This window comes from Arachis stenosperma, chromosome 7 (genome assembly GCF_014773155.1).
Source record: "Arachis stenosperma cultivar V10309 chromosome 7, arast.V10309.gnm1.PFL2, whole genome shotgun sequence".
In the NCBI taxonomy this organism is placed as follows: Eukaryota; Viridiplantae; Streptophyta; class Magnoliopsida; order Fabales; family Fabaceae; genus Arachis; species Arachis stenosperma.
Window position 1 is genome coordinate 2,828,901 of NC_080383.1, and position 13,034 is coordinate 2,841,934.

Consider the following 13,034-nt stretch of genomic DNA (forward strand, 5'->3'; position numbering starts at 1 on the left):
TCCAAAGGTTTTTTCCCAAAATACATGGGTTTTACTCGGAGAGGGTTTTAACGAGGCCGGACGCAACAAACCATTGTACTCGTACGAACTATTGAGCAACGGTTCATATTCTGAACAGTTAAAACGCACATTTCAAAGAATCCGAGCATAATCCTCGGAACCTTGCCATCACTAGCCGAGCTTAATTCTCAGAAATGCCCACCACAAAAACAAGTCAAAATGTTTCTAACAAACACACTATTCCGAGCTTCATACTCGGAATTCAATCATGCGCATACCGAGCATATTGCTCGGACAAGGACATACTGACAATTCCCACAATTCTATCACAAATGAACACTAAGTGCTAATCCGAGCTTCATACTCGGAGAACAACGCGCACAGTCCGATAAATAACACTTGAATACGCAACAAACATGACATTTCAAACGAATCTTAAGGATAATCACAGCAGTACATTAAAACCTCTATTATCCTAATCCAAACAAAGAACGACTTCAAACAATCAAATAGTCGTTTTTCTCATAACGGCACACCACTACGGTCAATACGTACCACATTAGTCAAAGCTATTCGTTTCAAACCGAGCTATATACTCGGAACACGAAACATAACTGTCAAACATTCAAGTAAAAAGTACAAAATAAAAGATCCGAAGGTACAACAAGCATTAACAATACAAATACTAACTATTCTATCTTATCACCTATGCTGGATCCCTCACTCTCGCTCCCAACAGCACCCTCATCCTCCACAAGTTCACCATCAACAACAACCTTCATAACATCGAGCTTTGAAGGGTCAGCATCAGGGTACAACACCTTGACTTGAGAAACAGCGCGATCGAAACCTTGGGCAAAGGCCTCATAAACCCCGCCTTGTAACTCCTTGATCCGAGCAGATAACTGATCGACCTCAGACTTCATGTTTTTCATAGAGGCCTCGTGCAGCTTTTGTTTCTCAGCAAATTCGAGCTCTCTCTTCTCCATGGAGGAAGACAGCTCGACAATTTTCTCATCCCTTTCCTGGATAATTCCAGATAACTCTTCAACACGGGTAACCTCCTTTTTCTCCCGTTCCAAAGCAAGTTCCTGAGATCGACCAACAGCAACAAGGCGAGCGCCAATCACCTACGAAAACAGAAAGCAAATAAATAAACGCCAAACCAGAATTCAAAAATAAGAGCAACAAAGTAACCTATACCTGCAAAAAACGACTAACACCTGCTCGACCAACATCATCGATTCTCTTCATGTCATCAGGAAAACAGCAGAGCTCGTCAGCCATGACACCAAAAGGATATAGCTTCGCCCAAAGAGATCTGCCATGCTCGTCCTCATCATACCCATGGAGTTTCTTCTGCGATTCATAGGCAGACTCCACCATCTGCAATATTTGTGATGACTCCCCCTTACCATCCAGCGCCTCAGCAAGGCTACCTTTACCTTGTCCCCTCTTCCGCTTCGACCTCGGCCCAGGACCATACTGGGCTACCCCAGTAGCAACACCCTTCCCCACATTAGAGGAAACTTCTTTCTCACTCTTTTTACGCTGATTAAAGAAGGATTTCAACCCGGCAGTAGTGATTGCAGGAGCTCCCTCAGCTGCAAAACAGCAAGCAACCAAATCAGGAAAAACAAAGAAAGATAGAAACACAAAACAAACACATTAAAACACAAAATTACCTATATGATCATAAACTGCCTGCCTATCCGAATCCCATTTCAACATCTCGGAAACCGACAACAAACCCTTCGGACCCAAAGACTTAAACAGGAAATCCATGACAATATCATCATCAAGCAACCTATCATCTACATCCAGGGCTTGGTAGGGCTCAGCACACCAAAACAAAGGAAATCTTTCAACCAGATGCTCGTTCAAATAGAAGGGAAACTCCTCCGGGACGCTCCTAACCTTAACGAACATTGACTTGAAATCCTTAAACGAAGACTTATACAATCCAAACACTGCCCTACGAGGATAACTACTGAGATTTACCCACAAACCCCTGTTTACCCCCTTCGCCTGGAATAAAGAGAAAAACAACCTAAGGGACGGCGGACACTCTAAAAGTTCCATCAAAACCTCAAAAGCTCGAACAAAGCCCCATGAATTGGGGTGCAATTGGGTCGGGGCGCAGTTCAACCAGTATAGCACACCACACTCAAAATCGGTGAAAGGGAGCCTCACCCCCAATTCTGTGAAAAGACAACTGTACATATAAAAATAGGACCAATCATTCAACCGGTCACACACACGGTCATCCTCTCCACAAGGCAGCAACTCAATCCTAATATTACTACCAGGTCTAACCCAAACACCCGATCCTAAGAGCTTCACAGACTCTTCGTCATCAAATAGAGACTTGCGTTCTCTTACCTTAACGTCAACCCAGTCATATAAACCACTCACATTACAGTTCTCCATAGAAGGCAAGAAAAGAAAAAGGCAAGTAGATGAGGACAAGAGAGGGATTAACACTGACCTTGCTTGCTCATTTCTCAGACAAGGAGAAGACAAAACCCCTATCCAGGAATACAGCAGTTGGAAATAAAAAGAAAAACACAAAGTACTGTACTATCCCACAAAAGAAACGGTTAATAAACCCTATGCATTTACTCCAGAACAGCAACAAAGAGATGCATTAAAACCACTACAGAATCCAATGGACAGGGGTGCCTAGAGAAGCGGAGCGGTTTTCACATCAATCATGTCACCTTGGCGCGCAAAACGAAGCCACTAAAAACGTTCTGCATGCTCAGCAGGACTAAACCGAACTCGGGGGCTACAAGGGCCATACACGACAAACAATTTCCGCAACCGAGGATTACGACACTCCTTATCTAAAAGCTCGCCTTAGTCCTGTCCACATCAAGGCAAGCTTGGGGGCTATGATACGTCACCCTTATCCTCGGTTGCACCAGAAAGCTCGGCACGAGAGCCAATGAGCTCGGCACCCGTATCAACCACCCGAAATACTCGGCACAAGCTGGTGTTACATCAAGCAAACTCGGAACAGGAGCAGATAAGCTCGACCGCGCCCAATCGCATAAAGCGGCACGTGCATCCAAAAATCTCGGCCCATGATCAGGAACCGAAGCAGCATTTTCCAACTGAGAATAAGAAACGTGCTCAACTGGTTTACAGCACCAAAACAGAATATCATAACCAACCTATAATCTAGGACTTATCCATATGAAAACGGTAAAACAATCTCTATAAATCCGGACTTATAGTCTCAGCTGAGATCAGGTTCAATCATCAGTTTTCACACTCACTTAACCACTCTCAGTCTCTTACTTTTGACTCCAAGTTCACTTATCTCACTCTCACTTAATTATTCTCTCTCTTTTCTGAGATCATTACTAACTTGAGCGTCGGAGTATCTTTTGCAGGTATTCCCGCCGCGGTGTTTGATCCCGGCCGACGTAAAGCTCTTCCCCTTCACCGGCGATCTGCGCGGAAGTGCTTGAGCTCGGCCTCCAGTGTTCGGACGAATCAATAATAATCTACTAGGAGTCTAGACAAAATAATATTAGATTTAAGCTAAAAATTTTCCATGTATATTTTGTATTAAGATGAAAATCAATGATCCAGTTTATATTCTCATTTTTTTTAAGATGATGATGAATAAATATGTGCTGTGAGTAAATGCACATGTTAATAGTATTTTAAATTCTCAAAAAATAAAAAATAAAAAAATTCCTCCTTGGTTTAAGAGCTACTATACAAGAATGTGAACTCACTTGAAAAAATGTATTATCTATCCATATATATTAGGGTCCATTTATTATTGTGCATATTCAATTGTTCAATATATTATTAAACCATCATAAAAGCTTTCCTTTTCTACCTCATTTATTTAAAAACTTTCCTCCATAATACAATGCAATTAAAAAATTTAGCCGTTAAGATTATAACTAATTAACTATCAACAACAAACCTAACCATGATCTAAGCTAAGGTAAAAGTATATAAATCATCTCATTTTAGTAAATTACATCAAATTTTGTCTAGATTTTCTTCTTCTCACTAAGACCAATAATATAGAGAAGAAGAAATCTTTTGTGTGTAGGATAAGAGATTTTCTTACCTCGATCTTATATCTCTTTATATAGATATCATATCATGATTTCTGGAAGATGTGCTGCTTGCAAGAATCAAAGAAGAAAATGCCCTTCTGATTGCATTTTTTCTCCATATTTTCCTGCCAATGATCCTCAAAAGTTTGCTTGTGTCCACAAAATCTATGGTGGCAGTAATGTTGGAAAAATGCTTCAGGTTATTTTACCTCAACATAATAATATTTAGTAATATATACTATTTTATAAAAAAAAAAAGGTACTATACACTATCTTAACCTTAATAGTGAATGTGAGTATCAATACAAAATATTATTATTTTAATGTTAGCAAATGATGAAAATGTTTAATATTGAATTAAGAACATGATTTGTTTTGATAAACAATATTGCAGTCTCTTGACATTTTTTTTTAAAAAAAATATATATATATTGTACAAAACATTTCTTTTATGTTGCTTGTTATAGTTATTTTTTGCTTTTGTATCTACAATGTAAACTCTGGTGGATGAGTGTTGCTTAATGTTGAGGGGAGCCTTTTAAAAAGATGTCATGGTTAGAAAACATTTTAAAGAAAAAACCTTTTATAAAGAATTAAAAATTAATTTTTAATACATTTATTGAATGAAAAAGATTAATAGATATTCTTAACCAAACTTTAGTTTAATTTTACCATCATTATATATTTTGTGTTAAAAATTCTTTGACCTCAACAAATTTTCTCAACCTATACCACTAGTTATCTGCAATTTTCCTTCATTGGGTATCCTTATAGAATCTATCGAATAATTGCAATAATTTTTTTTGTAAACCATTGCAGGGAATCCCAACCTATCTAAGAGAACAAACTGCAAATGCATTGTATTTAGAAGCAAAATGGAGGATTCATGACCCTGTTTATGGGTCTGTTGGCATTATCTCTTCATTGTATGAACAAATTAAAAATGCAGAAATTGAACTAGCAAAAATTCAAACTCAGATTACTTTCTACAAGCTCCAAACCCAACATGTTGAAGCCGAACCAAATTCGGAGGTTTTGCAATCACAAAGCAGCAATATGGAGCAGTTTGAGTGGGACAATCCAACTATAGCTTCTTGGTTCAATTGAAAATCTGTTTTTTTTTTTTTTGCAAGCTTTGAATAATTGTTGAAAGAGGCCGATGATTGGTATCTTAATTACTAATAATAAATGATGCTTAATATGGTGCTTACTTTATATTTTTAGGAAATTCTATGGTTCCTATCAATTATTGCCTAACTTACCTTTTGTCGTAAATTTTGAATTTTTAAAAATAAATCTATATCTTTTGGACAATTTTAAATTCTAAATGTTAACCATGTTCCTTTAATTTGATTTTTTTTTCTGTTCTCAATCATTCTAAATTTTAAGAATTAGTATACTATATATAGATATACACTGTGATTAAATTATAAGTTAATAAAATGCTTCAACAATTTCCTTATTAGTTTCCATGAATTTTTCATAAACTATAATGCACATGTTCATAACTTAAACAAATAATAATAATAATAATAATAATAATAATAATAATAATAATAATAAAAAATTACCTCGAGATTTTGAATATTATTGTTATATAAAGGGTTTTTTTTTTTTAATTTGATGTACTACTTGTTATTATTAGTAGTATGATCAATGAATCATGTAACTATATTTGTTTAGAGTGCCTCCAAAATAAATAATTAACTCAAATAGTCCACTAAGAAACCTTAGGGCCTCTAAACAAAAAATAAGATATAATCAAAACTCAACAAGTTCTAAATTCATAATTTCATATTGTGAAAACTGAACACTATACGAGTCAATTTCAAAAATACATGCTCTAACAGAGAGGATTAGGAGGAAGGCGTAGGAGGCTTCTTGCCATCAATGAACAAGCCCATGGTTTTGAACCAATGCAATAGATTTCGATGTTCTTTAACATAGAGCCATGCTTGTAGAAACTTGAAGAGGCTATCGTTTATTCCTCTCTCCTCTATGTAACTGTGAAATGCATCCCTCATGGATTCATCTAAGTCTCTGTCAATTCACACAGTTCATCAGTCAAATATAGCATGAACCATTCTCACTTACAAACATCAAAATATAAAATTTCAAAATTTACATTTGCATTAATCTTTTTTGAGGTTTGCTAAAATTCAACCCGACTCTCCTATTCGTTCAAGTGCCATTGATTTCCACCTAGCTCTGGTTTGTGTTTTAGTTAGAACTACATTATTTTCTAAGTCTTGGAGGGAAATTAGCACAGGTTTTCATAAATAGAGGAGAATCCAGTCGAATTTCGTGAAACCTTAGAGGAGGTGATCATGTAAATGTAATTTGCCCTAAACTATATGGAATAAGACCATACAAACTCTCAACCAAAATGAATGCTTCTTCTATGTGGCGAGTTAATACCCATTTTGGCCCCCCGTGAAATTAGAGCCCAGCCTCATTTTCAACCCCCAAATTTCAATTTACCTAATCTAGTCCCCCAAATATGCAATTGTGACTCACGTTTGCCCCTGGAATTATCTCTGTGAACGGGGTAATGAGTTGGCATGTTTTGGAATCCAGTGTTACTCTGGCAAAAGACATTAAACAATCTTTGTCTAAGCTTTACAACGCCACTAATGCATCACACTACACAAGCTTCATCCCTTCCAATTCGACCAAACTCCTCCTTGCCTTAGGGCATAGTAACAAGAAAATAGGCACCCTTTTTCTTTTAGAAAACTAATACTTAAGTTTCTCTGTTATCTTAGACTAGAAACTCTTCAACATTTATCCAAGTAGATGAAGGGCTGCCTACGATTTTCACTAAAAGGTAAAATTGTTAATTTGCCACCTAAAACCAACCCTAATTAGCAAGCTTATCAAACTGATAACAAGCTTAGGTCCCCAAATCAAGGTAACAATTTTACTAGTAAACTCTTAAGAGCTTACAATTTGAGTTCAGCAATTCAATTTTCCAGTTCCTGTGAACACCAGAGTTTGATTACCTTCCTAATGAGCTTAAACTAACATCATTAAACAATTAGCTGCATCATTTCATGCCCTAGCAAAGGAACTGAACCAAAAACACAAACTTTTAAGGTATAACATTCAAAAAAGAAAAATTGTGAACTTACGCAAAAGATGGACCAGCGTATTGCGAAGGAACGAGGAGGTAACCGCCACCAGATTCTTGAAGCTTAGGTCTCATTGAAACTGAGTGAATCCCCAGAGCATCTTCGTATAATCCGCACAGAAACATCAAGCATTCGTTCTGATTTGGTTTCGACACATCCACGTGAATGAACAGTTGATCAATGACTCCGCCACCGCCGCCGCCGTCGCCGTCTTCGTCGTCGTTGGCGGCCAAGCGCATGACGTAGATTGTGATCTCTTCGTCGCCGTAGTTCCGCTTCAGCACGGGGCCGTTAGAATCGAGTGCGCCTTTTACGATCGTGAACGGCGATGGAGGTCCAACTTTCTGCGACAAATAATGAATCAGAAAATAAATAAATAAATAAATAAAACCTAATTTGAGAGGTTTAGGGTTTAAGAAGAGAGCATTACAGGGGGCATGTTCATTTTGGCGACTTCGAGATAGTGGTCTTTGAGGGAGCGGAGGAGCATCGAGTTAACGGCAGAAGAGATTGAGTTGGACGATGAGCTGCTGGTGGCGCCGCGGATTAACGAGGGGAATGGACGGCGGAGGGCGGCGGCGGCGGCCGTGGCGGCGCCGACGAAGGCTCTCTTCCACATCTTGGTGTGTTTCTAGTTACTACTACTACTCTTCTGCCTTGCTTGCTTCTAAGCTTCAGCTTAATATTAACTAGTAATTTTTTTTTTGTGACTAATATTAACTAGTAATTGAAAAAAAAGTTTACAAAAATTAAAAGTTTTAAATTTATACTGCCTTCACGACTAGGTGGTTATATTTTTTGAGTTTAATTTTGTCATTTTGTAAAACATTTTTAACGATTTTTTCAATTAAATTTTATTTTTTAGGGCATCATTACATAAAATATTATTTTATTATTGTATTAATACATGAATATATAATTTTGTTTCTATAATTCACCAATTTGAGTTAGTTAAATAATTAATTTATTCATTAAATAGTAATATACTCTTAAATAAAGTTTAAATTTACAATAAACTAGCTATTAAGGCTGTCTTTGTTGAAGAGACAAGACACTTAGACAAAAACACAAAATTGTATTTGACAAAGAAGACATAGACAAAGACAATATGTCCAAAGAACAGTGAATTATTGTATTTTGTGTCCAAAAAAGACATAGAGACACTAACAAAAAACACAACTTATTTTTTATTTTTTCTTTCATTATTCTTGTTAATTTTTTATAATTGTACTTTTTTATTATTATATTTTCGTCTCAAATTTTTTGAATAAAAAAATGAGAATAAATTATATTTTCATCCTTTGTTCTAATTTATCACCAAATAGAATAATACAAAATTTTGTATTTCTGGCCTTTATATCTTGTTCTTAGAATTTATCTTATCCTGTTTTCAGAAACAAACATAGCCTAATACCGAATTAGAAAATACTGAAAGAAATAAAAATAAATATGCGATTGAACTCAATATTTTTTAATTTTTATATTTCTCATTATTATTATGTACAAACAATGTGTGATATTTTGTGTTGTCATGTTTGATCTTTGCTTTTACAACTCCATAACAAGAATATAAACCAAGCATTTGCTAATTTATTATTGTAAATTTGACATTAAAAGAAAAAAAATTGTTAATAGTCTCTAGAGAATGGATATTGAATTATCTGAGTACTCTGTTTAGATTTCATCTTAAATTTATCAATTTCATCAAAACCAAGCAGCATGCAAATAAATTTGCACTTTTGTCAAAACCTCACACCTCCATTCATCTCAAGCCTGTGATGTTTCCAACTTGTTGAAGGAAATTTTCTAAAAATTTAGTGAAGAACTATTGAAATTTCTTACATATATACAGAGTAATAAAACACCACATGATCTGATAATTTTATGAGCTTCTGCTGTGAAGAGACTTGCTTGCTTGTGAAGCCAAGACCATTGCCTTAGCCCTTGTGCTCATCAACATTAACTCTCGCACTGCGCGACGCTGGTGTTGCCGTGCATTTTTCGCTCGCTTTGGAGCTAACCGGTTGTCCCTTTCCTCAAAGGCGAGCCGGAATTTCTCGGCCACTGATAATTCAGGGGAGGTTGAAGGAGAGGGCGAAGCGGGCTTCACTGCAAAACCACGCCCTCTCCATGTCTTGGGATCAATATCCTTCACAGCCACATCATCCAATACAGTATTTCGTAACGCTTCCCAAGGAACCTGAGTTCCCATAAACCCGAACAGAGATGACTTCGGGTTCACTATGATCCGCGGACACTCGGTAGATATCTCGTCTAACGAATTATTGTCGATGTTTGGCTGCAGAAAGAAAACCATAAAATTAAGCGTCTCATGACTCATGCATTAGTGAGGACAAAGATCTGCATTCAATTACAAAAGAGAAAGATTTAATAGTTCATACCCATACTAGCCACCGGAGTGATTGCGCGCCACTTGAAATTTCTTTCGTATCGAGCTCCTCCCAGGAATCCTCCTCGACATAGTCCAGCCTCGGTTTAAATATACTCAAGCACCTCCGAGCTGTATGATCGCTCCTCGGACACCCTCTGCAACATTATCCAATAATCTTGTCTTAAATCTTCAATTACATAAAAAAAATTCCACTTTCTGAAATACTTTATTTTTTAAAAAGGTTAAGAGAGAACTTTTCGCTATCTACAACTCTCACCAGTCACCAGTTTAGAGAATGTTACCATTGTGAGGAGAAATCAAGCACCAAAGTCAAATCTTGACATTATGAACAGAAAAGCAAGTAATAATGTCATGAATCTTGATCATTTTAAAGAATTCAATTTACTTATACGAACTATTGAAATCCGGCATATGAACATGATACTAAAATGGGCCATTTAAGAAATTTCTGGTTTTCAACTTCTGAGCATTGAAAATAGGCAAACGTTATAACATAGAAATATGACTAACAATGAATGATGAGAGATACGTACCCGCATCTCAATGTCTCTAATAAACGGCAGTGCTTCACAAGTTCGGATATACCAGTAGCAGTGATTTTGGTACATCGGCTGCAAATAGTCTCAATATATCAAGTGACTCTGAAAAAGAGAGAGAAGTATAATATAAAAAAAAGCACACTAGACACGGCGGCAAACGTGTTTGCTTGGTAATTGTTTCGACAGAATCATAATCCTATACCTTATATCCAGAGCTTTAATTGATCTGCATACTTCGGCTGCTTTAATCAAGCCAACGTCGGAAACATCTGATCCAGAGACATCAAGGTATTCCCAAGAAGTATCAGCTAATGCAATCAGGACATCATCATTCAACAACTTTCTCCGTCTCGCAATAGCTGCCACTGCCGTCTATCATTTAGAATTAATTCTTTAACCGTAAGAATGCATCTTATGCATGATCTCTTTTTCCGTACAAAGCGCAATAAAAGATTCTTAAGAATAAAGCTGTTCATGAAATTAAGCAATAAAGCAGTTTTTTTTTTTACCCACAAAAAGGCTCTCCTAGAGAAAAAATTTACAAACATTTCTTACGTGCATTCGCATTGCGCAGGCTACAACTTCGAAATTTTTCTTTACAGAAATATATGCATGAATAAATGACCAATCAATAGATTTAACAGGTAGAATCATTCTCTAGAAAACTACCTTTATCTCAGCTGGCAAACCGATAGCAATCTCCGGCAAATCCGTAATAATATCCTCCAAATGTTTTCCAATAACTCCAATGCATAGGCTAACCAAACTTGGAGGCTTCATCTTCTTAGGCAGTAGTCCTGCATATAATTTTATCCCGAAATCGAACCATATTAAGGCGCTGCCATGGCTCAAAACCTATGATCCGTGAGTTAACTACCTAAACCTCAAGACAACCAAGAACATACATACTGGCTCCATCAAATAATATAAAACAATTTTAACAATCCTATTAAGGTTCAAAACTCAAACTGAACTTCCTTGAATATCATTAGCACAAGTCACAATAAACAAACACAGATTCTAAGCCTCAAAGGAAAATCCCTAAGTATACAATCTGCTACTTTCACAACATCGGCTACCATAATCAAAACAGGTATATAATCATATGGAATCAAACTTCAATAAAAGCTCCAAATGAATTTTATTCACCATTCCCAAATTTTCTGTAAATTGGAACTGAATCTGAAATTGTCACACAAGCTAATTAATTGTCCAACCCCCCTCCCTCTTTTTTTCTTCTAATTTTCATTGACCATACCCTAAAAACAAAGCAAGTGCAATTCATCATAGAGCTCAGAAAGTTTGAAGCTTTACCAATAAACAAACAAAAACAAAACACCCCACCTCAGGAAAAAATAAAATTGATTACATACAAAACCAAATTACCTTGAAATTGATGGTGGTTAGTTGCAATGGAAGTTTTGTTCTTGACGTTGGATTGGGGATTCAAATCGAGGTTTTGCAGAGAGGTTTCTAATTCCTTGGAAGCTTTACCTTTATCCATCAAAAAAATCAAACAGCAAAAAACAGAGACAAGTATGTGCAACCACGATTGAATCAAACACACACAATACAATACAATTGCCCAGAAAAAGGTTCTTAGTATTTAGGGATTTAAAAAAAATTGTTTATTTATGTTCAGAAAAATAGAAACACACGATGCCGACTTGACTTACCCTCCTGTTCCTTTCATATATATTTTTAATTAATTGATTCAATTATAATATATTTAATTTTATTTATAATATATATATATATATATATATATATATATATATATTAATATTGGTTTTTTCTTAACAAACCATGGAAAGAAAAGAAGAGAAGAATGCGAGTTGAACACATTTAACTGAATTTTAATTTTCTTATTTTTTTAAAATATCCAACAAAAATAACTTTTTTTTATTTTCCTTCCATAAATAAAATTTTGATAATTTTAACATAATTTTTAGGTATGTGTGTATATTTTTCTTTATTATATTCTCTATTTTGATAAGTTAAATGGATTAATTTATCGAAAATTTAATTTTTAATGAGTGACCGATACATACCAACAAATTATATCTTAAATGATATAATTTTTTTTATCTTTATTTAGAGATTTTGAATTCAAATTTTATTTTTAACTTAAAAAAATAAGTGATTAATATATATAAAAAATAAAATATAAATTCCAATACTTTATTTAAGTCAACCAATAAATTCGCTATTTGATAAAATTATCTGTTACCAAGTATTTATTTAACGTATAAAATTTTTTTATTCTGAAACAAGGTCAAAGTCAAAGGAAAAAAGAAACTAAATACAAATTAAACAATGTAAGGTAATGACGATTTGGTCTATGAAATTCTAATGGTACTACTTTAATCTCTCAATTTAAAAAAACATTTCAAATTAGTCCTAGCCTCTCTTTTTGCTAAATATGACTTAGAGCCCGCTTAGGAAATAGTAGAAGCTACTTTTTTTTTTTTCTTTTGGATTATGAAAAGTCATAATCTATGTGTTTGGCACTATTTTTAAAAAAAATTAACTTTTCGAAAAATTAATTTGTAACTTTTTGAAAAAGTAGAAATATATGACTTCTTGCTTCTCGAGAAGTCATTCTACCACTTACTTAAAAAAAATTAATTTTAAAACAAAAAATCTATTTTTCTTCTTGACTCTATGAAAAATACTGACCCTTCATCACCATTTTCACACAAAATCTGCTAAAAGCATTGGCCTTCCACCATCATTCTCACACAATGTTCCAAGTCTCACCATTTTTACGTAATGAAACATTTGATGGAAGTATTGATCCTCCACCACATTTTCGGACAATATTAGATATGAACAATTTACTGCATATATTCCTTCTAAGTATTTC

The 13,034-nt window shown here is 35.1% G+C and overlaps 3 protein-coding genes across 3 annotated transcripts; 1 reads left to right on the forward strand and 2 right to left on the reverse strand.

Annotated features, from left to right (window-relative positions):
- The first annotated feature begins 4,131 nt into the window (after positions 1-4,131).
- Positions 4,132-5,192, forward strand: LOC130940623 (LOB domain-containing protein 23-like). Its single transcript, XM_057868823.1, has 2 exons — positions 4,132-4,284; positions 4,905-5,192. Exons 1-2 carry the CDS (start codon positions 4,132-4,134, stop codon positions 5,190-5,192), a joined length of 441 nt encoding a protein of 146 aa, XP_057724806.1.
- A 565-nt stretch (positions 5,193-5,757) lies between these two features.
- LOC130941502 (uncharacterized protein At2g39795, mitochondrial-like) lies at positions 5,758-7,898 on the reverse strand. Its single transcript, XM_057870034.1, has 3 exons — positions 7,647-7,898; positions 7,217-7,560; positions 5,758-6,125 (listed from the first exon to the last, which is right to left on the reverse strand). Exons 1-3 carry the CDS (start codon positions 7,833-7,835, stop codon positions 5,942-5,944), a joined length of 717 nt encoding a protein of 238 aa, XP_057726017.1. The 5' UTR covers positions 7,836-7,898; the 3' UTR covers positions 5,758-5,941.
- Positions 7,899-8,841: 943 nt separating this feature from the next.
- LOC130940591 (uncharacterized) lies at positions 8,842-11,821 on the reverse strand. The gene is made up of 6 exons (XM_057868779.1): positions 11,555-11,821; positions 10,838-10,965; positions 10,371-10,540; positions 10,163-10,240; positions 9,619-9,763; positions 8,842-9,515 (listed from the first exon to the last, which is right to left on the reverse strand). The coding sequence occupies exons 1-6, from the start codon at positions 11,670-11,672 to the stop codon at positions 9,099-9,101; spliced, it is 1,056 nt and encodes a 351-aa protein (XP_057724762.1). The 5' UTR covers positions 11,673-11,821; the 3' UTR covers positions 8,842-9,098.
- Between the last annotated feature and the right edge of the window lie 1,213 nt (positions 11,822-13,034).

Excerpts from the sequence above, each read along its gene's own strand:
- LOC130940623 (XM_057868823.1), top strand. The coding sequence starts at position 4,132 with ATGATTTCTGGAAGATGTGCTGCTTGCAAGAATCAAAGAAGAAAATGC. Across the intron at positions 4,285-4,904 it reads ATGTTGGAAAAATGCTTCAG|GGAATCCCAACCTATCTAAG; the intron begins GTTATTTTACCT and ends AAACCATTGCAG.
- LOC130940591 (XM_057868779.1), bottom strand. The coding sequence starts at position 11,672 with ATGGATAAAGGTAAAGCTTCCAAGGAATTAGAAACCTCTCTGCAAAAC. Across the intron at positions 10,541-10,837 it reads GTTTGCCAGCTGAGATAAAG|ACGGCAGTGGCAGCTATTGC; the intron begins GTAGTTTTCTAG and ends TCTAAATGATAG. Across the intron at positions 9,764-10,162 it reads TTAGAGACATTGAGATGCGG|AGGGTGTCCGAGGAGCGATC; the intron begins GTACGTATCTCT and ends ATAATGTTGCAG.
- LOC130941502 (XM_057870034.1), bottom strand. The coding sequence starts at position 7,835 with ATGTGGAAGAGAGCCTTCGTCGGCGCCGCCACGGCCGCCGCCGCCGCC. Across the intron at positions 7,561-7,646 it reads CCAAAATGAACATGCCCCCT|AAAGTTGGACCTCCATCGCC; the intron begins GTAATGCTCTCT and ends TATTTGTCGCAG. Across the intron at positions 6,126-7,216 it reads TACGCTGGTCCATCTTTTGC|AGACTTAGATGAATCCATGA; the intron begins GTAAGTTCACAA and ends GTGAATTGACAG.